We start from the raw sequence: 26290 nt of genomic DNA on the forward strand, positions 1-26290 counted from the left end.
CATATAAATTTATTTATTGGAGCCTTTATTCCATGCTATGCATATCCTTTTTATCAGAACTATTTCTAACCATGCATTGGCGACTATAATGTTACTTATATATATATATATATATATATATATATATATATATATATATATATATATATATATATATATATATATATATATAATATATATATATACACACATCTTGTGGCGCACCTCTCTCCTTAGCCATTTATAGAAAACTTCAATTTTACCTTTCCTACAAGACATTTGTAACAATCTTCAGGTGGACCTCTCTTCCTCTGTGTAGTCATCTTTAAGGGTGACCTCCCTTCATAGCCATGTATGTCCATCTTTATTGGTGACTCCCCACATAGTCATTTATTGCAATACGTAATGGCGTGTCTCATCATTCACATGGTCAGCTTTACGGCCATTTTACTTCCGTTGGGGCATAGCCGTTCTTAGGGGAGGCATAAGTAACCATCGTTAGGATCAATTGGAATCCTAGTCATGCATCACATAGTCGGCGACCCTCTCTTGCTAGCTATGTATATCCATCATTAGTAACCATCTTCTCCTAGCCAGTTTTGGGGCACCACACATAAAATCCATATATAGCAAACTTTAAGTTGCATCTCTTCTTAGTAGTGTTGATCCATCCTTCAGGGTTCCATATTCCTTGTCATTTTCAGAAACCCTTAACTGCAACTCTTCTCCGATTCAAACCAAGTGTATCGATCTTTAAGACTGTCTCTGTACCTAATCATGCATAGCCATTTTTCGTGGCACATCTTTCTCAGCCACGTATATCCATCTCTGGGGTACTTCTTTTTCATGCATTGCCATTTGCATTGCGCATCTCTTCTAGGTCAATATAGACAGGTTACGGGGCATCTCCTTGTATCATGTATTGTTATTTGTTTTGAAACTCACTTCCTAGCCTTCATAGCCGTTCTTAGAGTCACCTTTCCTCTTAGCCATGTTCAACTGTATTTAAGGGTGAACTACCTTTATAGCAATGTATATCCAGTTTCACTGATGCTCCTTACCTTGTATTGCCATATTTAACCATCTTTAATACCATCCTCCCTCCCAGTCGTGTACAGCTGTCTTTTATGGCTCCTCCCTTGTGAGCCATATATAACCACCTCATTGGGCGACTCTCTTCCCAGCCATGTCAAGCCATCTCAGAGACACCTTTCTTATTAGTCATGGATATTCATCTTCAAAGTCTGGCAGTGCCATCTTGAGGGACATGTCTTTTTCTCGCCTTGTGTAGCCATGTTTTGTTTGACCTCTCTTGTTATCCGAATATTGTCATCTATATGGGTTCCACTCTTACTTGCCACACAGAACCATCTTTAAGGGCACCTCTCGTAACAACAAACCTTTTGCTTGATTTATCAACGTTTGACGGTCTGCATAATATATTTGTATTTTTAAATATCAATTCAGTTATAACATATATACAAATAGGTATACGCGTATTTCGTATTGAAATTATTGCAATTTTGTGTGCTCTCTCGTACTATGTACAATCAAGCAGTATATACACAAATATATTCATAACAATTGAAATATGCATAAACGTTATACCTATTTATATTATTGCCTTGGTAATAAATGCATGTTTTCCATGCATTGCATTTTAGAAGCCATATGGACAAAAAAGAAGAATGTGGACTTTCATGACAATAAGGATCATCTTTTGCTTCTCATGGAAAAACTGAATATTATTTCCAAACCCAAATCATATGTTGACGATGGAAATGAGATCAAGGTATGTTTATTCAAATACTGAAGTTGTAGTACTGCATTTTTATTTTGTTGTCCATAATGTATTCATTTGAATTAGCATATAGTGTTGATGGCTACTGACTGTTCCATTCCGTCTGATCTTAGTTCATATATCATAAAATTGATTGACGTAACAGAAGAAAAACAACTTGGTTTTAATTTATGGCAGGTCACGGTCATGCACTGATTTAGCACAAAGGAACACTCGTTTGTACTTTGTTGGAGGCCTTATAGTAAAATCGATATAGGAAAATAACTTGCGTATTGTAGCAATTCAGTATCATAACACTGATTAGGGCACAATGAAAACATGTCAATACTTTGTGACAGACCCAGTTTTGAAATTCACTTATTAGTGATGATTAGAACGTGTGTAACATGCGAGTCCTATCGTTAAAGTTTCCTTATATATCATTAGTAGAAAGCATGTCACATACAACATTGTGACTCCTATCAATATGGTTTACTTATGGATTATGATTGGAAAGTGTGTTGAATACCACACTGGGAGTCATATCTTGAATGTTTAACTATACATCATGATTAGAAAGTGTGTCACATACCGTATTGCGAGTCTTATCGTTAAGGGTTATTTATACACCATGATTAGAAAATGTGTCACCTAATCCAGTCTTTAGGTTTACTGATACAATATTATTTTACTTGCACATCGTGACTAGGAAGCATGTCATATCCCATTAAGTGTCAAGTTTACTTATAAATCATCAGTATACTTGCATATCATGATTAGTCATTTGATTTGATGTGCACGTTTGGTGTCATAAAATATCATAGTATAGAACAGGAGTCATACAAAGTCAAGTTAAGTTTCCGTTTAATCAACGTATCGAAATTCAATTAAAGTTGCTACAGCTCATTATGGTTAGTATTGTGAACAACAAATATATTTAACTTCACCAGTAGTTGAGACGTATTGCCCTTCCGTACCCAGTGTATATCATCAGCAGTAAAGACTCTCTTGGGTCATTTCAAGTCTGGAGATAAACGGGGAACGTCAATGCATTTGATTTTTACACTGAGTTTCAAAATATATACTCATATCTATCTTAGGTTTAAGTGAATGAGTTCACAGTGTTGTCAGTGCAGCATGACTAGGGCGACAGTGATATGTTGACTAGGCGAAAATGGGGAATATATTTTCTCTATCAGTTTATAAACATCAGTGAAAATTTTAATTCTACTCTGATACAATCAAATAATCAAGTTATTCAAATATACAGTTTTCATATTTGTATCGCCTCTAAATATCAGGGTAATTGGTGAAATAGCACAGCCTAAAATGAACCGTACTTAGCTTGACCTTTAAAGTCACGGTCCATTACCCTTTACACTTTCTCTTTCTTTATGCATTTATATGCAATTATTTACATTCACAAACTTACAATGTCAGTCCGTACTTCAGTCCGTATTTATTTTTATGGAATTTTTCACAACATAATAGAAAGTTCATTTTTATCGAATTATAATTTATGACAAATCATACAAAATGAACATTTGTTAACGTACTTAAACATCTTGCTCTTCCAAAATCCTTATCTATCTTTATATATATATATATATATATATATATATATATATATATATATATATATATATATATATATATATATATATATATATATATATATATATAAATATATATATATATATATCTGTCTGTATGTCTCTGTCTCTGTCACTCTATCACTCTCTAGCTCTCTAGCTCTCTCTCTTAATCTCTCTCTATATCTATATCTCTCTATCTCTTGCTCTATCCCTCTCTCTCTATCTCTCTCTCTTTATCTCTCTATATCTCTATATCTCTATCTCTCTCTCTATCTCTCTATCTCTCTCTATCTCTATCTTTATCTCTCTCTATCTCTATCTCTCTATCTCTCTATCTTTCTCTATCACTCTCTATCTCTCTCTTTATCTCTCTCTCTCTATCTATCTCTCTATCACTATATCTATATATCTATCTATCTCTATCTCTTTCTATGTATATATGTTCATATGTATCTATCTATCTATCTATCTATGTATATATCTATGTATCTATCTCTCTGTGTATCTATGTACATATCTCTCTATATATCTATGTATATATCTTTCTATGTATCTATGTATATATCTCTCTATGTATCTATGTATATATCTACTTATGTATATATGTATATATCTACCAATATTCTATTGTTCTATTGTTCAGAAGCATAATATTAAAAGAAAATGAAACAGTAGTAGTTCAGCAGGGAATTCAATACATTCCTAATTGTATGGAGTTGTGTATATATGTTATCAGTTCACTTTCAAATGTCCCATGTGTTATGCGTATTTAATTAGCATTGTCTGCTACTAATATTTTTATATATTTCGTTTATATGCTATTCTAATGTAACATTAAGTGTTGGGGTTCAGCTTTTCCAAACATTTTTATTTTCTACTTAACCTGAATTATTCTTTCTTTCATTCTGTAAAGAACTACTAAATAGCTCAAACAGTCTATATGTGGATGGGTTTAATATCAGGATCATTCTTAATAGACTAGCATGTTTATTTGTTCCTGGGTCTAGGTTATTGGAATTCCCCATGAATTTGCCTAGCGTATCTAACATATTCCACATTATATTTGTATAGCTTTAGTAACATACTAATTATAATTAACAGTTTCATTTTGTGGAGATTAAGAAGTTTGTAGAAGGTTATTTTTAGACTAAGAAAATCCCAGACAACTCATGTTAGTTGAAGAGTTCAAGAACTGCGTCAATAGTGACATTAAGATGTACATTGATGAGCACATGATCGAAACTTTAGAAAATGCTGCTTGTAAAGCTGAGATTATTCCTTGGCTTATTTCTTTTGTTGGTCTTCCACTCAGCAGTCTTCTGGTCAAAAACAAAAAACTATTTCCAAACCTGCAAATGGCAGAACGTTTAGAAATCAAGTTTGTTGTAAGAAAGATCAGAAGTCCTTATCTCATCCTGTGTGTACCTATTATAAAAAGACAGGGTAGAATATGTATGATTGTAACACATTGAAAAATAAGCAACATAATCACGACAGACCTATTCCAAATGCTCTTATTTGAAAGCAATACATATGTTGGTTCAAATAAACCCCAGTCAGACGTTATTATGGAAAATTATGAACCATTCATGTCGAACGGTTCTATATTACTTGTGGCTGATTTGGCCAATCCTCTCCCTATTATAAACAATTAAGGAGCTTCTCGGAGTCTTTTTTAATCAGGTGCTTTACCTTTCTCAAATAAGTCTTCTTCTAATGAGAGTGTTTTTATTCAGGGAGTAGAGTGCGGCTTAGTTCATGTTTCTCTCCATTGTGTATATTCATCATCAGAGTTTGTCTCAAAACCAGTGAATGTCGAAACAGTGTCGTCTTTATTATCGAGAAAATTCATTCATTACTAGGCAGTGACCTAGCTGGCGATAAGATTGTGGTTCATCCAGTTCTAACTGACAACCATTGTTTAGATCTGTAAGTTGACGCTATGAAATATATATTCTCAGATTTATACCTAGCTACATATTACAGCTATGGCAACGAAACTTGTTGAGACTGATGTCGATTGGGAAATTATTCCTTTAGCTGACACATGTATTAGACAGTCTTTTGATGAGGTAATGTTTTCTTCTCGTTTCGTCCAAACAAAGGATATCGGTCACGGTGATCCTCTTGTAACTACTCATTCTCTGTAATATCAGAATGTATGCTTTGGAGAAATATATTAAATAATTTTGCACACAAAATATATTCCATGAATTTAATGTTCAGCAGACTAGACAGTCTATTCTGGATAGAGTAGTTAAAGACATATGTACTTTTGAGAACTGACTCGTGTGATCCTATCACTTTGAATACATTAATACGAAAGCTAACAGTGATGCCAAAATTATATGGTAACCTTAGCATATTCCGCGTTAAGTCATCTGAATAGTTTTAAGAGGCATTGCCTAGGACGTAAGGTAATTATTCTCCATAGAAATAAGGTAACAAAGATGCCTGTGCCTATCTTGTTTCCTGTAATAACTTTTATTTCATAGCACTAAACCGTTTCTAATTTTAATTCATTTCAGGAAGAGGACTACTACCTTGCTCCATGTATGCTCCGTCAAGCGATGCCAAGGGAAATTATATCCCCAGAATCAGACCCTGAGATGAAGAGTACATCAGTCCTCTGCTTTATGTGCACAGGGAAGTTTTTACCACCACCAATCTTCCACAGGCTTGTTGGTGCATGTTTGACTCACTGGCCCATTGCCAAAAGGAAGTCTGAGAATTTGATCTACTGTGGATGCTGTGTCTTTGACCTTGACCATTATCATAGATTGACCCTCCACTTCAGGGACTATGTCATCTTTCTTCGGGTCACAACGATGGGAGTCAAAGACACAATTTGGACTTCAGAACTTTGCAGTAAAGCCAGAAAGTTCATACTTGAGAACCTGTCAAAGATTATTGGAAACTTGTGTCAAAGCCTGCAGTTTGAGCCATACATAAAATGCCCTCATTCTGATGCAGAAAGTCCTGAGGGCTTGATGTCTGTGTCAATGCTTCAAAGTAACGAAAAAGTCGTCTGTCATTCTCATGAAAAGAGTCATACACTTTTGTCAAGAAAATTGCTTCAATACTGGTTTGAAGAAGAGGTGAGTACAAAACTTTTCGTCCTCTTAAGATCTGCCCACAATTAATGTATGTTAAACAAAATTTTTTGTCCTTCCCATGCGGTATAAATGTGCTGGCTATTATAATGTTGTTTTGTGGTGTTCACGAATTATTTCAGCAGACGATAATCATACATATGGCGGTCACTATAACTGGTAGACTAGAAACCTGTGAAAATAACAATAATGATGTCGACCATCACTCTGGAAACTACAGGCAATTTTTATCACATAGCCAACATGACCTATCCGATAGTTAACCCACGCATACAGACCACTCGGCCACCCAGTGCCCCTGGTATATGACTTGTCCTCTATAGAATGCATGATACTGTGTAATATTAGATGTCTTCGACCCAGACAAATGTTTTGTTTTTTATATCAGACATGATATATACAGTACAATGTGTGTTTGCTCTGGCAAATGTATTGTCCTCTACATGTGGTATACTGTATACTGGGTGATCTACTAGACTGTGGCAATCGTCTTGTTCTTACGGAATGTAGGATGTACTGTGTTGTAGTTTGCAGGAAGTTAGCCATGATTAACAACACATGACAATTTATTTACAAAGAACAAATTCATATAAAGAGGATTGAGATCTAACTATTAATTTTATATGATAACGTCTGAAAAATTGAAACTATTTTGTGCAGCATTCCAGAGTTCCTACTACTTTTACATTTCTTACTTTTTAAACACATTTTTCTAAAAAGGCCCTACCATCCCTGCAATTGGATTACACAAAAGATATTAATGCATCAAAAGCCATTGTGACTAAGATTAGTTCATCGTACATATGATTAAATTTCTATATTGTTGTAATATGTACACTTAGTTAAGTAGGTGTGTGGGTGGGTATGTGAGAAGTTGCACACTAGGAAAGTACCGATCGAGTACTGTCATTTCAAATGTAGTATGATATCCTAATGTTTGGATCATTACCTAATCTCATAATGACTGTATCTTACATCATACAAACTCGACTGTGCTTACATTATAGCATTTGAAAATTGAGGTTCAAGGTATCTCAAATGTATACCCATGATACAAGGATGATCTCAAGCTCTGAATATATATGTTGTTAAAAGTAAGTATGGGTTTGCAGTTAATCTCTGAATATGCTTTCATAAAAAGGTTACATATTTGTGTTTATCGAGAAAACAACGATGCTCGCAATAGGAACTATTATGTATGGGTTAATTACTTTTGTACATCCATGAGAGATAGAGGGACATATAAATGTGCACACTCTGCGTATGGTTTAAGCATTTGTTTATATACAGAGATTCACGCAAGCTATGCATATAAATGTTGCAAAAGTATGTATGGGAATGTGTGCATATCCATGATACAGGGATGCATCACAGCTCCGAATATGCAAGTTATAAAAGTACTTAAGTGCAATTTGATTCAACTTCAAAATGCTAGATTTGTCAATCCTTGTTTCAGTTGCATGCAAACTCTATTTGTTATATTCTTCTTCACTTACTTAAGCAATTTGAGTCAATTGACATACCCATACGATTGATGAAGAGACTCTCCAGATCTGTATTCTAGTTTAATCGTTAATATGAAATGGCGCACCCGTAACACTTATGAAAACGTCTTCCAGACCTGTATTTTAGAAAAGGTACATAAAACTAGCATAATAAACAACACTCGCCTTGATATGGGAGCTATTGATAGCTCATTAAACACATCACTTTTTCTTGTCAGTATACTGATTGTTTCTAGTGCGTTCTGAAATAATACAATATGTGACACATATATGGTACATTATGGTAGATTGGACCTGTGGAACAAGGCACGTCTACATCCTAGTCACTTTTTCCGTCTTTGACCAGAGATACCTTACCAAATAGACCTAAAATAAGATCAGAGGAATTGATTCTGGAATACACGGATGTGTCCAAATAGTAGATTTACATGATGACCGGGAACATCGATTTAGGAATAATAATGATAGAAAAAAAAAACGCAAACAGACGGGCAGCATAAGTAAATCTAGTAGTCACCACAAGACGATTCAGAAAGGCAATTGAACAGGACATAGACAATGTTATGAAGCTAAACATATGCAATTACATTTTCAAGAACATCAATATCGTTATAATACATGTGATAATTCTTCACGTTTGGGTTATATGCTTGCATCATGTAACCCTGGCAAAGAAGCTAATATCAGATAAATAAAATGTTACAGTAGTGTATATCAGCCTTGAAATCTACTCCCGACCATTGAGCATTTCCTTTGGTCAGTAGGTCAAAATTTCTTTACAAGAATTGTTAGTCAGCTTAGTAGTAGGTTAATGAAAATTTAAAACTTTTACATGCTAACCAGGAGCAGGGCTAAGATGTCAATCCATCTGTCCACCTAAGATGTCCATCCATCCACCTGTCTATCTCTAAACTTACCAGTTAAGTTTGCAAATATTATAATTTTAGCTAAAACAATTGGATCCATTGCCATACCCGTGCTATATCGTGGAATTCAGCATACTGAGATGCTTTAATGTAAGGAATAAATGTTTCATTAATGAGAATTTGTTAGACAAATGATTTCAAATATGGAAAACCCATTAACTCGTTAGATTCTTCTTCTCCACAGTTCAGCACCAAACAGAGGCCAGGCTCTACATCTTCCATAGATAGTTCAACCAGTGGTGATAGTGAAGAGCCTGTTTACGTTGATGAAGGGGACACTGGAAGGCAGCTATCAAAACATGTTTCTGCCCCAAAGAGCACGTTTGAGGTATTTGAAGCCAGTATTATGTACCCATCATAAGTTTGGTTTGCTTTGATGGTTTACATTACAACAACACATGAAGGTTATTTAGTGCTGAGGCAGGACTTCAGACCTTAAAAATCTGCATATAAAATTCCACAAAATGTAGATAAACCAATGCAATATTGCGTGTAGTTTTCGCCATATGGTATAAAATAGAGGCAAGCAGGTAAATGTATGAACTGATATTTACCTTTCTTTGGAAATATCAACACTTCAATACTATGTTCTTGAACGAAATTATAAAAGTATTCCCATTCATTTCGGAATCGTAACAGCTTGATTGTAGCAGGATATGGTTTTAATGTATTAAGAAAGCAGCAGCCAATTGCTGAAATAAGGACTTTCAGATTTAGAAAAGATGGCCTAGCGTAAACTTGAATAGATTTCAAAATATCTTTCCGATCGTTTAAAATATCTGAGCCAATCTCGATTGCGCTAAGTAGGATTGTCCCTTATAATATATTTTAGCAAATATATATATGCTGTGAATTCCTTGAGTTTGATAAGTTTCTATAGCAACATTATTTAATACCCGTTTTGCTCCAGACCAGCTGATATCAGAGCATATTCGTCACTCAAAAAATGAATATATCATGTAACATATGAAAAAGGAAATCAATGTATTGTTTATGTGAAATGAAAATAACCGCAAAATACAAACTTATACTTGAATTATCCTGTTTAGATAATGTTCAATCATTATCCATTATTGTGGATACAGTATATGTGGTAAACATTTTAAAGGAAATCAAAAGATATTATTTTATTAATTCTACATTTCCTTCTAGGAAAGACTGGATTCAGTTGATGACATACATTCAGTGGTATCACATTTAACAATGCACGAAGAACGCCAAGTGTCTTCACAGAAAAGAACTTTGCCACCAGGAAAGAAATATCACGCCTTCTTCAGCTACTCTAGCTCAGACATACAGTGGGTAAAGCGAACGGTTGAGAGGTTAGAAAACGAATATGGATTTGTTTGCCGTGAGTATGATCGAGACAATACTCCTGGCACACCATTATTGAACTTTGCTGACGATGGCATAAGATATGCTTACAAGACTGTTATTGTTATGACCAGGGAAGCATTTCTGAGCGGTTTTGTTTTACATGAAATTCAAATGGCCATGAATCAGGGATTTAACGAAAGTAGAAATTGTGTTGTCCCAGTATTATTGGAGGATTGTGAAGTTCCTAGTTACCTTAGAGTCTTGAACTACGTTGATGCTCGGGATACTGAAATGAGCTACATCTGGTGGCCCAAGTTAGTCATGGAGCTGGAAAATCAAGGTGAGCAAGCTACCAGTGACTCGGTCAGAAACGAGTATTGAGGGAGGTAATGGCACTTTGTTGTTTAAAAGGTTTTGGTCGAGATTTTTATTTATATTTTCACCCTGGAAATTTGCATTCATATATCATGCAGAAAATAGAAAGTATCCAGCAAGTGACTCTCATGTGTGTAATATACACACTGTTAGATCCATGTACCTTTTACATCGTCCTATGTGCCATATGTGCAAAGACGGAAGTGTGTCTTTTAAAAAGGATAGTCGACCTGAAGTATTTATTCCAAAACTGAAATAGACCATCAAGAAACGGATGACTTACTGTTGATAATCAGGGCGGCTGAGTTAGTTGTGTGTTGTTATGAATGACATACCATGAAAATTGTATCATATTTGCATTTCACAGGGAAGTTATGTTTTAACAAATGACTTGGTTAAATATATTGAAGATTGTAAAGGGTACCAACTACAAGATGGCTTAATGATTGTAAAAGTGTACCTATTCCCATTATGACCTATACATGCTAAATGGTACCTACAACAACTTTAAGCTTTTAATTTTTAAACGGTACCTACCACCATTTCGACATTTTAATATGTGCGAACATAACGTTCTCATTATTCATGATTGAAATACTAATGCAAATTGACAGAAAATTGCTAAACAAATTTTAGACAGAATTTCAACGAATATGTGCGGCATCAAAAAGCTATCAAGTTTTGATATTAAGCTTCCTTAAGAAAGAAAATACTAACAAAACTAAAATTGCATATCAATAAGTTCTTTTGATTGATTTTCATGGAAACATTACTAGAGTCAACGCACTGCAGCTGAAATAGAAGTCAGTGTATGGCTATCACTAGATGCCAAATACATTTGATCGTTCCTTCTAACGACGCAGGTAATTAAGGTCTACAGACATTCGGGCATCGAAGTGAACATATCCAGCCATCATTATCTGACTATGCAAGACCCATAATATAAATCCCTAACAAAATGATGATCTGATCTAGACAAGCTGTATCAAAGCATTCTCGCATCAATGAGTTTATACCATTGGCGATGATGATGACATGGCCAATTGGTCTGATAAACTTTAAATCAAGTAGACTAGCGTCCAATAACGAACATTTCAATTAACGTTTAGTAAATAAATCAGGGAAATTGCCCACGTTCAATCGTTTATCTTTTAAGAGGGTTTCTACTATATGCAAGTCATGCTGTTCCATGATAAATATGGCCACTATTATTCATTATTATTAAACATAAAATCATTTAATGATTTTTTCTGAAGCTCTGCTCAAAATAATTCTGTCCAAATTGGACAAAAATATTATATAGCGTGATCTTTTTGTGTGTAGTAAAGATGCCGATGGGCCATTTAGAATGAACACAGTCAATAAACTTCGAAAGAAAACACATTTCAATAGCTTCACAAAAACAGCTCTGCGGAAGGTGGAATATGGTCAGATTTAATATATACAATTATGTATGGTGGCCTTTCAAATTAGCACAAATCATTACGTTCCAGCGTCAGTGATGCAGCAAAACATTCCATGTCTACTCAATAGACAACTTTGCAGGAATACATGATGACGAACCCTGTAACAATGTTACACAAGAAATTTGATACACTATCAGATATTACTGCCATTACGAATAAAATTTAAATGACTTTCAGATAACGTCTGAAATCTTTTAGCCAACTTTGACAGAAAGCATTATAGCACAATGACCATTTATGGTAGTTTATTTCTGTATAAACTCTTATTGAACAGATTGAAATAACATGGTTATTACATTATGGTGTTTTCTGTATGATGTCACACTTTAGCTAGGCACATTGTAATTCTACGAAATTTGTGGGTGATTACAGTTGAATTCATTGAAATAGCAATAATGTAACAATATTATTAAATTAACGAAAAGCAAATTATACAAAGTGAAGTCTTAAAAAAGACGTGACCATAAATTGGTGGTTTTTCTGTATAACAAAATCAATGTGATCTCCAGTGTTAGAAGATGGTCAAATCTGTCTGGATGCCTTTGCTTTTCCCTGGTACAAATAGCAACAACATACCTCGAGATACCCATTGTTGTAAGAGATCGTAACTAACTTTATTATCAGGAACCGGTAAAGTTTGACATTAAAGAAAGAAAAGTTATAATTAATCACAAAGGCTGAATCTTTGTAAATCCAAATATATTTATTCAAAATACAGTTATCATAATTTTTGTAAATAATTATGTATGCAACATAGTGCCTGCTATCGTTATGGTGTAAAATAGAACTAATAAAGACACATCCAAAGATTTAGTTTTAATAGTCATAGATCAGAAGAGTTTACTGGTCGGTCCAATACCTTTCCTCCGACGTCCGTCTATCGACTAACGCAATATATTTGTCAGTATTCATTCTAAATTAAGTGGAGGATGCTATGAAACTGTACACGCATATTCAATCCATGATCTAGTGAAAACTGAAAATAATTCCCGTCAGTCATCTAATATGAAAATTATATTAAAGCTAGTCAGCCAGAACCGAAAGTCATACGAATATGGATTTTCATCAAGACTTCGTTCGATGTCTGATTGGTACTAAATGAAAATGAGATATATTATTATTGCCACAACTTCTCAATAGAAAGTAATGCAGGCATTCAATGTACCTGCTAAATGTGCAGTCTTGAAAGTCCTGAAACTATATTTCATGAAAGAATGGCCGTATCATAATAGATGTTTTACCGAACGACTTCTTATGATGCTTATTATGGCCTAAATCAAAATGGTTCTTATCCGACTAATCTCATGGGTGCAAGAATGTCCATCTTAACATATTGCTGACACTACTTCTTCAATGAAGCCTGTTATATCAAAATCATGTTGTCAACGAAAGATTTCTAGTAGGTACTAATTAAACGTGGTGTCAATCATTGCTCCTTGATATGAATATGGCCAGAACGGCATCCATCTTTAATATATTGCTATCACATTTCCTCCGAAACAGTAAGTGGGGCTTCCACTAGAATATTGCGAAATGTTAGTTGTAAAAGACCACTGCAGCTGATAATTTGGCAATCTTGCTATTGTTGAAGAATATCAAAAACGGTTTCAACATTTACAATTTCAGCTATGTGTCAGTCGCTTGAGGGGTTCCTGTTGTTCATTTTGCATGAAACGTCATAAATGATCAACCTCACCATATTGAAAAAACAATATTTTTAAGTAAGAAGAACTATTTCTGTTTAGGTGATAGAGTAATATGTAGTTCCAAATATCTGATCATCTATCGTACAAAAACAAATTAGAATATGGGATGAAACTTCGTAACATGTTTGAACTCAATGAACATAATATTATTCTGTAAATAAAAGAGATGTCATGTTTATTTTTTACGTCTGTTCCTAATTTGTATTTTCTGCAGAATCATTGATGACCACTGTATTAGACTATGCTAAACAGGTTATCTGTTGGTTAGTGTGTAGATACCGACTCAGTTCTCGTTCTACTTTTCGGAATTATGCTGATTGGCATGCGTTAACGAGATTTACGACACCTTGCTGTATATAACTGTAATCATTAGCACTCAAGAAAGGTGCAAGAACTTGAGACATCAAATCTCTCTTGCCACAGTTAACTTAAGTTCTTGTTTATAGGAGGATTAAATATGAGCCTTGATCACTACTCCCTTGCCACATTTAACTTAATTTCGCGTTTATCGTAGCATTATATATGAGACTTGATCGCTACTCCTCATATATACAAGTGTATGTGTGTGTTCTTATTGAGATCCAAAATCTTCATAATATGCCCTAATTGGTACTAAATGAAAATGATAATGATCAGATATCAAAGATATGCATCATCATCATGACGTATATTCGGTCCTGATGCAGATAAGGATACAAATGAGAAGAAAAGAAAACAAATAGTTTCAGACATAAGTACAGAATCAACGCATGAATGACCTGTATTATTAGTTTATCCTGCATACTTATCTTCAGTTTACAAGCCGAACAGTAACAATTACTGTAACGAAGTTTCATTTTCTATTATTTTTTCGATGTTGCATGTACTTATATTGACTTTCCATTTTATGTTAGATGCCGGATGTGGCAAGTTCTTACATTGCTTTGTGTATATTTAATTTGCATTGTTTGTTAGGTTTTTTCGTTATATGCAATGGATAATTGAGTATGGACTTGACCTTGTCCAAAATCAAGTTCATTTTCTAAATGACCTGAAATATTGACATGCTTATTTCAATTTGAACCCATAATATTGGGAACTCCCCATGAAATGCCAGGTCAACCTGAAGTTTCCAAAATTTTATTTTATCGTTTTGGTAACAGATCTTCTAGTTACAGCTAAGATTTTATTTTGTAAAATTTGGAACATTCCAGTATGAAATTTATCTTTATGTAACAGCTGTTTTTAGAAATTTCTAATTGTGACTTGAGGAACAGTATTGGACAATGTAATATTGTTTATTGAGAAATTATTAATTCATGCCGTAGAATCAGTGCAGATTGAGTTGTATTATTGTTGTGTCCAGGATTATATTTGGGATGGAATTTATCTACTAATATTATTCAATTCAAGGTATCCTTGTCTGGATGTTCTCAAAAATAACATTCTTGGAAATGGAGACTTGTATTTATAGCGAAATTTAAATAAGAATATATGCATAAATTGTATTATTGTGATTCCACAAAAGATTGTTGGAACATCATTACGACACATACCATCACATGCACATTAACATTTACATCTTTGGATTTATTTTGGAACACAGATAAAGTTTATTCAGAACTATAATCATTAGGACTTGCGATAGAGATTCTATCATTATTTGGGATTTAATTCTCAACACTGTTAAGTCTGTTTAAAACTTAATGTTATTGTCTAGGGAAGTAAATTATTTGTTGAATTTGATAAAACTTTATGGTATTCACTCTTTTCTATTACTTGGTTTAAGACCAGAGAGTCGTAATGCTATGGACGTTTCATTTTACATGTTACGTTGGATTCAACATGTACTTATATAGACTTTACATTTTATAATTTTATGTTTGATGTTGCATGTACTTATACGGATTATTCATTTTCTATTTAATAACGGATGAGGCAAGTCGTTATATGGACTTTAAGTGTTCTGTGTTATATTGGATGTGGCTTGTCGTTATATGGATTTCATTTTTTAGTTTAAATTGGTTATGGCTTGTCGTTATGTGGATATCGCATGTTCTATTCACTGTGGCATTGCCTGTATATGGATTTGTATTGTTATCTATTATATTAGATGAATCATGTCATTATATAGACCTTTCTATTATACTTATTGGAAATATTATTGGCGTGGTAATATTTGTTCCATGTAGCATAATGTGTGTGATGTGTGGGGCATACGAATCATTTCTTATATTGTTTTTTGTGTGCATACATGGTAACGTACTTTTCAGCCGCTTATGGTTTTATATATTTCCTAAAGGACAAAGAAGACAATCTCCAGCAGCATCAAATCATCAAGAAGAGAAAGTTATCTGGGTCTAAAAAGGGCCAGGAAGAGGAAAGTCAATATGAAGCTCATACACCTATTTCAAAAGAGCAAATCTACAAATCAGCAAAGCTGTTTGGTGTGATAATCTCAGGGAGGTTAAGGTCAGTCAAGTATATGTATATTATGCTAACATTTATTAAGTATCCTGGCAAACAAAACCCAATTGTCCCGTAAAAGTCTGCTGACTCAGGACCAATTATATGTAGTTTTCTCAGATATCTGTTGTTGGTTAACGTTGGCAATATACCATATTAATATGTATTGGCGGTGTAAGAAATGCAAGTTCATCTTATTCACAATCAGCCATGAAAACCCTCCAACATATCACGCAAAGGACTGAACTCTAGAAGCAAGTGGAAGAAGTGTATAATTTTGTAGGGATAAACCTAGTGGTCATTGGTAGCAACATTAGTGCAACTTTGTTCAAGGATGACTGTCATAATATGTATGATGTGATTCGTGACATTGAAAGCGTTATTTTGGTGTCGGAGAAAACAGAATGTAGCCAGATAAGCGTAAACATCAACGCATCACCTCGCATGAATTCAGAGAGATTCTGAAAGAATTCCAAAGGGAGAAAATACAAGTAGAAGGAACATTTTAGTACATATCAGTACCATTTTCTGCTACATAGAGCTATAAGACTCATACTTATCAGTCTGGGTAATTCAATCCCTTTACAATCTACAATACATTTATATCTTTCTTGATATGATTTGCGGATAACGAAAGTTATGAAGAGTTCAAGGATTATTTAGTCTCAGGCCCAAATTGTGCAATGTTCAAAGAATATTTGGTTAGAGGACACACGCATCCCTTAAGTTTAATTTACCACGTAACTTTTGTTGTATTTGTGTTAAAAAGGTTACGTACACAATTAATTTTTGAATATTATACTATTTTTGTATTATAATGCTACATAAATACTTACATATTTTGAAAATACTATTTTACTATATAATAACGTTGCTATCAGTGTATCATCGACGTTGCAGAGAAATAGCTGACTGGTTAAGTTGATACATTCCGAAAGATAGCTCCATGGAAGATGTGACATATAACATCTAATTGGAACAATCTACCAACTTAGAAGCAACATTACATGACTGCAGTGTTCATGTCCTCTTCAAATTCGTTACCCAATCAAAAAGCCTTAGTAGTACTACATCGTAAATCCAGCCATCCAATGGTAAAATGTTTTAATTAAAAAGATAAACGCTATTTGCCCAATTAATTTGCAGCACTATAGTAGTATCTCCTATGATATCTAGATCGGCGCCGACTATCGTTCTCTTCCGACACAGAAGACTCGCAATGTGCAAACAAATATTCTGGAAGTTTTCTATTTAAAAGCAAGTTGGAGAAGCGTTCTCGTCGAAAGGAAGTATATCCCATCTTTATATTTCAAGCTTGTATTTTGTTCTGACAAAAGCTCTGTTTTCTTGATATTATCACTTTGTGATCCTTCCATACTTAGGGTCATTTGTACGTACCTGTACGGGTGGCTAGTGTATCCCTTTACATTACTAAAGCTATATTTTAAAAACAAGTGTATATCTGTTATGCGATATAAATAACTCTGCTGTATAATTAACTATACATATGGGTAAGATTTATATGTCATTCTAGTCTTAGCATCACATTATTATTCCGGAACCTGTATAGATTTTACTTGTATAGGCCGTCATTTGGTCTGCCCTGCATGTACTATTGTCTTACAGTTTACACTATAAGGTCTGCCTCGTATGTATCAATAGTAAGACCAGTTGTAACCTTTGTAAGAATTGGCAACACATGACAGGACAACCACTCTACATATGTAGATTGTTGCATTTGCCAACTTGCGAATACACATTTTACTCACATGTCATGGACGGAAAGTTCATTGGATGCAGAACTCGAGAAATAATGAAGAAGAGAAGTCGCAGAAGAGCACTCTGATGGAAGAAATCATCAGTATAAACGCTAACGTCACGGAGGTGAATTACCTGTTTTTTTAATGAGTATCGCACTCCACTCAGTTCATCAACCATATAGCGATCCAAAATTGTATGCTCAGAGACAATTCGGACTCCTTCATCAATGTAGCAGAACCTACATACATTTTACCGCATGGGCTGGGCTCACTCCTTTATCATCAGCCATTTAGCAAGATTAATATCAAAGCAAACAAACACAATTACCATCTCACACTTCAGTCGATCTTACCTCTTAAGCCAAAAGGAAGGAGGGTGTTTGCTTAATTTGCGTACCCCGCGCTGCAAGGGAGAGACATAAATCAGCTACAGGTCAGTCAAGTGCATATATGGATTGACTGCATTAACATGTCATTGCCAATCAAAACGAGCACATTCTTAAACATCATATCCGAATCAGAAGGTTATGTGAGCATGGTGGCACGCCCCATTACACAATCTAACAAGGTTACCGGCAATACAAGAGCCTTGTTCCATCACAATCAGATTTTGTCACGTGAATCTGATAGCTATAGGTCAATAACTAATCTGATTATATATATATAGTGTTGACTTATTTTCCTTCTCACGTTGATAAACATCCCGTATGACAGCCTGCCGTCATTGCCCAAGCGCTACAATGTTCTCATCTCACTCCATGGCCAGTTGTTCCACATTGTCTGGTTCATATGTGTTATTCTTGGGCAAAACAGTCCTGCAAATCCAACAAAACTTCAAAGCCAAAGTGCCGGGGAATCAAAGCAAATAAATAGCACTGAGAGTTGAATTGTTCCACCCTAGTATATTACCAAGTAATCGGAGATAGATCACTTTAAAACATCCCAGAGTGGATAACGTATGATGCTTTAATATCACACTTTCTATCTCCACATCTGTACACAGGTAATCACTGGGAAAAGGCATCCAGTTGCTGGACACAAACTGTATCGTGCCACAACCGTTCCATGCCACTATATGGCCTTTGTGCCCAGTTGTGATGATGGTCAAGGGCAAATACTAAGCCAAGTTACTGGTAAAATGCTATGAACCTGTCTACAAAAAAGGAAACATATGTATGTGCTTCATTAAGAACGAACCTTGGCAACTGTAGGGATCACTGTCATTAAATATTCTGAGGCACTGTATTATTTCCCCTAAGGGGACCAAGACAGAGAGCCAATGTCAAGTATCCGTCTCCATCAACAAAACATGGACTTCCGCATCACAGACCGTACCCATTACTGGACCTATATGGTCTCTGTATCTAACTGGCGATCATTTGAAACCTAGCTTAAATTGTAATACGAATCGTATTTCAGCCCAAACATGCCAACTGAATAGAGCAGGTCTTCCGGATTATCTGTCAGTGACAACATTTTAACTTAGGCTTAAATTTTTACAAGGAAGAATCTCTCAACCAGAAAATCCTTCGTATATGTGATGTATTCAATGCAACAGTGGACATCATTGTCCTAGGTTGCCCATTGATAATGACGACTGAAACAATGCACCTTGGAACAAACAATGCATATGAGGTACCATAGCAATAAACGTGAGAACCTCTTTCGGTTTACATCAGATGATCCATTGATAAATTCGTGGACAACGTTATCGTATCTCATGCTATATAATACCCAGAAGAATACACAAATAAAGAAGCATGGTCTTTTCATCCTTCGAATAGCACTCGCATATGTTCCCTCTGCGATTGAACGCTGGCGAATATATTAGCGATAAAGGGAATACAAACTATCAACTATTGTCTCGCCTGGGCAGTTCAAGTTCATTAGATTGAAACAACCTTTATGCATCTGCTCACCCTCTACACACTTGTTCCAGAGAGTGTCGATTCGTTCCGATTGCTCCACTAAAGTGGAACGATATATCACAGATCAACGACCGCCTCAATCTAGAGGAGTAAATAACTACATTTCCTCATCCAGGAGTTCCATTATAATACATGGCTATTTAACCTGCATTTTAGGACTATATTAAATAGATTCTTTAGAATAAACACTTCACTTCTCTCATCCAGTTATACATAGAATCACTCGAGTAAAATGGCCAGCCACGTAAGGAATACTAGGAATATGGATAATTTTCATTAAGTTGTACTAGGACGATCACATTTGCTCAACTAAACACGTCAATACTAATGAAAAACAGCTAGCGCCATTCGGAATAAATGACTTCCGTTCCACCATTTCCGACACGCTACGTTATTATGGAAGATATAGGCATAATATCTGAACCATTCGCAATTTTGAGAAGATGAATCAGTATCAATAGGACTAGCCCCTGCTTTCAATGAATCAGGCTGTGTAGCGAAATCCCTCTAAGATAATGGAAAATTCGTTTCATGCTTACCTACAAACCCAGTGCGGGCTCTCAAGAATCACTTAAGGTCCAAACCGGTGCGTCAAGGGAGATGACGCCTCTTTAACCCGTCAAAGAGAGAAATGATACCACTTTAAACCACTTTCGTCGAGGATAAATTTGTTATTCCATCTGTATATCGGGCAATACCCCGGATTAGATGAATCTGCAATGCATTTCGGCCCACGGCGTTATGGCAGTTATAACGAACATTGCATGTGAGTCAACCAATTCCCTAACTAACATTAGCCACGTCATGTAATGGAGTTTATAATCCACTCCCTTCTAGCCTCCCGGCAGTTACATTCATTTTGTTACGATTCTGTGGTCTTAAACCATGCACAATATTGAAGCGAAAACTATAAAGATTAATACAATCTACAAATAAAGTTACAAAGTGAATAGTGAACACGCTATATTGTGAATTATATCCCAAATAGTCCAACAACGTGTCCAAAATATTCTGGAATCTGCTTATGTATGAAAAATTGTAAATAGGTTGATGCAACAGCAGTATTGATGCGTGACAAAGATATAATCGTGAATGTCTTTGACTGAATCCACAATAAAATAGTGTCAGTCCATCCAATAAGCACTTTAGTAAAATAAAATGCATTATTTCAATAATTCATTTAGAATTATATATGAACAAAATAGTAGATAACTCAATAAACTGATCTTAAGATAGGAATGAACAATGTTCATTTATAATCTACGCTGTATAAAACAATGGAACACATTAAGATGACGAGCATATGGATCATACGTTCTTTTCCAGGACATATTAAGGTTCAAAGGTCAACATGTTTTCCGATCAACATTGCGTTCGAGCACACAATATAATCCTATAAATAGTTAGTTCTCTGACCATTAGCTTAAACTACAACCTTTAGTTATGGATGAAAGATAGGTACATATTATGGTTATAAAGAACTATTCCCATAACAACGATGAAAAGATGTATGCAGTAAACCTTTCTTTTACATATTAGTCAAAATATGTATGATACTATAAGACTTAAAATTACAGATAATGACGTCTTACGAACGACATAAACTGTACACAAAAAAAGCAGTAAAGTACTTATATAAACTTGAAAGAGTATACATTTTTGCTTTGAAAGTGCACATATTCATATGATAACATAAATCAACGTCAAGAGATATTACAAACACGACATGTACTTGCAATATTTCTTTGATTAATTTGACCATAATAAGTAATGAATTAAACAGTATTTGTAACCAGAAGAAATATAATAACAGTGTGTCTGTAATATAATCAAAAAAATATGGCCAGCTTTCAGGACAGCAAAATATCAAATATAGGCTACAACATGACTAAAGTGCAAATGAGCAAAATGAAAGTGACTACGCACTTGTTATTTACTCAGTACATAATTTAAAATAGCTAAATAAAATACACTTTCTACTGATACTCATCGTCGAAAGTAAAATAAATTATCAGCACCTAGTATCTGTGTGGACTATGCTTACATCAACTAAAAAACTTTATCACACGCAAACCATTTTATCAAATAGTTATATGTGTATGATTAAACGGGGTTCACTGGTGAATAATTAAAACATAGAAACAGTATCACTTGATGTGATACATATACACTGAGCATGAAAACATGAGAACAAAGTAAGACTAACATGTAATTATCAAACCATTATCTTTTGAGTAAGGACGTTTTGCAAGATCCATTTGGCTGCAAATAAAAGCGATAATCGTTCGACTACCATAGGGGTCACTATGGTGGTCATCTTGAACAATGTGTTGCAGCTAATTCTCCAAATTAACAAAGGAATTTTACCTATTGATAAATAGTACAATTAACAAAGGATTTGAGACTTATTATGTTATGTATATGGTCCTAAAAAGTGATACAGGGAACTCCGGTATAAATGTATGAATATCATGTTTTCAGTTGTTTTGTTCTGAACATATCGTCATATTTCACTAAAGGTTTTCGTAATTGCTTGTGTTAACACATATAGTTTGCAAATGTGATATCATAAATACTTTCTCGCAAGTGTGATGTAACATGTTTACATGATAGTTGTACAAAAATAAAGTCCAGAATTCTTTGTCATGGCCTTTTGACTTTAAATTGGTATTACGGACATAAGATCATTGGACTTGTCTCCGACAATGTAAATGTACCCCATGATAATTTTTAAAATTTATTTTTGACAATAGTGTCATGTTATTTAACTGAAGTTATTAAATATCGTTTCACATTCTGCACATCCAAAATCTTACGTTTATAAAATCCACTGATATATGTTTGTGTTGTCATGCTCAAAACTAGAAGAACTTATCATATGGAGTCAATTAATTTAACCATAAGATCAATGTCTGATGTTCGAATATTAAATCCTTTATTATATTGCATCTAATACAAAGTGGGATCAAATTTATTGGTATATGTACTAGATGATCTAATAAAATGAAATCAATGACATCCGACTTTATAAGAACAACAAGACAAGAAGCGTCATTGCTATCTGGAGAAAACTTAATTTTGTTTAATGTAGTTTCGAAGAATATTGCTCAGGATGATATCAACCATACTTAAATGTTTCAGGCTATAACACATGCTGGTGCCAATGATTCTCGTTACCTACGTATATTGTTTGTGAGATTGTCCATAAACACTGACACCTTTACAAAACAGTATAAAATATTTAAACTAATTCTTGTGTACACTAAATTTGACGAAATGTAACAAATGAAAATCGGACAAGAAATTCTTTCAAGTTTATATTAATGATTCTGACTGGCAAACAAATTTTACTGTCATTACAAAAACCTTCAAAGGAAAGACATGACATGACATCTAAAAATGTACACAGCAGACATGGACCACAATAATTAGTAATAATTCTGATTTATAGTCATATTTACCAGAAATAAAATGGTGCTGATCAACTGTTAAGTGTGTCTATTTGTATAAAGTCTTAGAAAACCTTTAAACAACACCTTATAAAGAATCACGATATGAGGCCTTTAAAGTTCCGCAGCCATTACAAAGAGAGAACAATGTAAAAGGTAGAAACTGTCGTAATCACCAGCATGTATTTATCCTATGTCCTTCAAGTTGGCTTTTGGTCTTACTCTTTTAAGGCGATTGAAGTTAGATGTTGGTTCTTTTATTTGCTATAACTGTTTAAAGCCTTTCATTTGGCATTTCTCTCTATTATTTACTCAAACTATTGTATGTCTTTGCATTTTAGCTTACAGTCTAATATTTAATCAAAGTCTTTATTGAATTTTGCTTTTGGGTCTATTATCTAATCTAACCCTTTAAGCAGTCTCTGGTGACCCTCTTATAAATCTACCTAAATTCTATGTACAAACAATGGTCATTAAATATAAGCATCTTACAGCGTTTCTTGATGCAATGCATACACATGCAACTTGTATTCCAGGAATTAATGGACAAGCAAACAATCATGAGCGAGGTGATCAATCATGTTTGTAGTTGCACGTGTCTTCTATTCCAGGAATTAATGGACAAGCACACAATCATGAGCGAGGTGATCAAGCATGTTTGTAGTTGTACGTGTCTTCTATTCCAGGAATTATTGGACAAGCACACAATCAAGAGCGAGGTGATCAAGCATGTCTGCAGTTGCACGTGTCTTCTATTCCAGGAATTAATGGACACGCACACAATCATGAGTGAGGTGATCAATCATGTCTGTAGTTGCACGTGTCTTCTATTCCAGCAATTAATGGACAGGCACACAATCATGAGCGAGGTGATCAAGCATGTCTGTAGTTGCACGTGTCTTCTATTCCAGGAATTAATGGACAAGCACACAATCATGAGCCAGGCGATCAATCATGTCTGTAGTTGCACGTGTCTTCTATTCCAGAAATTAATGGACAAGCACCTAATCATGAGCGAGGTGATCAAGCATGTCTGCAGTTGCACGTGTCTTCTATTCTAGGAATTAATGGACATGCACACAATCATGATCGAGGTGATCAAGCATGTCTGCAGTTGCACGTGTCTTTTATTCCAAGAAGCAATGGACAAGCACACAATCATGAGCGAGGTGATCAAGCATGTCTGCAGTTGCACGTGCCTTCTATTCCAGGAATTAATGGACAAGCAGCCAAACATAAGTGATGTAATTAAACTTGTCTGTCTGCATATGTACGTTTCTCAGATTGCATCTATGAAGTCGATCTCTTGGATTTCACGTAATAATGAACAAGCAGCCAAACATGAGTAATGTGATGAGGAATGTCTGCAAACATGTTTCTTATTCAAGTTATTCATGAACATGCAGTCAAACATGAGTCATATTTTCAATCGTGTCTGCATGGACGTGACTCAGACTCAATGAATTATTGGACAAGCAGCCACACATAATTGATGTCATCCAGATAGTCTGAATGTCTATTAGTTTTGCCAAACTTAAGTTATGTCTGTTTACATGTGCATGTGTTTTTAACTCAGTTTATTAATGTATCAGTGGACAAGCCACCAAACATCAGCCCTGTGAGCCAGCATGTTTGTTTGTATGTGCATATGTGCATATGAATTGATTTATATGAATTACTGGACAAGCAGTCATGGATTTAATTAATTAATTAACAATCAACCAAACATGTGTCATGTGACCTAGCCTGCCTGTCAACATCTCACAATCCCAGGAGTTCATGTTTGGATTCTAATGTAAACATCCTTGTCAGTTGTCCTTGTGTCTCCCATGATAGGTTTCTGTGTTCCCTCTCGGCAGAATGAATCACTGTTATTAAACAAAAATCAACATAAATTCCAAGTTCACTTTTCTCAAATTCTAATGTTCATATAATATTGCAGGACATATTCCAGGTCTAATATCATATATGCAAAGAGTGTATTATGAATAACGGTTTGCCATAATTGGCTGTGAGCCATGTTACAAATACAACATATTTTTGTCACAGTCTGGGAGGCGTGCTAATGTTAAGGCTAATGTTAAGGCTGCGTCTGTAGAGGGCATGTGATTTATTTCAGTATACGGGTATCTTGACACTTTGTTTTTTCGTGCACACACTTGTATCACTGTTGTAAACAATATTTTAATGAGGACGCGCCCTCTATCTATACGGTGACGTGCTGGCAGTGTTCATTCTAGAAAAGGAAAAAGTAGGGTCCAAGTTGGCCCATACTAAATCAGAAGGTTGAGTAACTTATAAACAGTACTCGCAAATACCCAAATCCATTTATTTATTGATAGGTGAATTTATATATATATATATATATATATATATATATATATATATATATATATATATATATATATATATATATATACGTTATATTCGTCTGTCATTCTATCAATCGTTCAGTCGATCTGTCTGTCAGTCCATCCGTCTCTCAATCCATCCATCATTCAGTCCATCCGTATCTAAGTTTATGTATCTCTCAGTCCATTCGTTTTTCAGTCCATCCGTCTCTCAGAGAATTCATATTTGAATCCATCGGTTATTTAATCCATCCATCTTTTTGTTCATCTGTCTTTCAGTCCATAAAAGTATCGACTCCAAAAACAAACTTGTATCCGCCTCCACTGAAATGGTTAGCACCTTATATACAGGAGTACAATGGTATCGATGGTCTTAAAGTTATCTATCGGCTAAAACTTAAATAAAGACACTGACCTTCAAGATATTATATTTGTCTATTTGGTGTACTTTGATATATATTAACATACATGTAATTCCAAAGTTTAAATCAATAAATTATTGTGGGAAACGATGGATAAACTTGTTCTGATGTTGTGATATTGATGTATATGCTGCAAAAATTGTAAATCAATTTGAAAATGTATGCTACTTCAA

General features: G+C 34.6%; 1 protein-coding gene across 1 annotated transcript; it reads left to right on the forward strand.

Annotated features, from left to right (window-relative positions):
* Positions 1-5895: 5895 nt before the first annotated feature.
* LOC149784618 (uncharacterized) lies at positions 5896-16207 on the forward strand. The gene is made up of 4 exons (XM_089933301.1): positions 5896-6452; positions 9083-9226; positions 10051-10555; positions 16044-16207. The coding sequence occupies exons 1-4, from the start codon at positions 5910-5912 to the stop codon at positions 16103-16105; spliced, it is 1254 nt and encodes a 417-aa protein (XP_089789427.1). The 5' UTR covers positions 5896-5909; the 3' UTR covers positions 16106-16207.
* Positions 16208-26290: the final 10083 nt, after the last annotated feature.

Source organism: Sinohyriopsis cumingii, chromosome 14, assembly GCF_028554795.1.
Source record: "Sinohyriopsis cumingii isolate HCF-2022 chromosome 14, ASM2855479v2, whole genome shotgun sequence".
Classification (NCBI taxonomy): Eukaryota; Metazoa; Mollusca; class Bivalvia; order Unionida; family Unionidae; genus Sinohyriopsis; species Sinohyriopsis cumingii.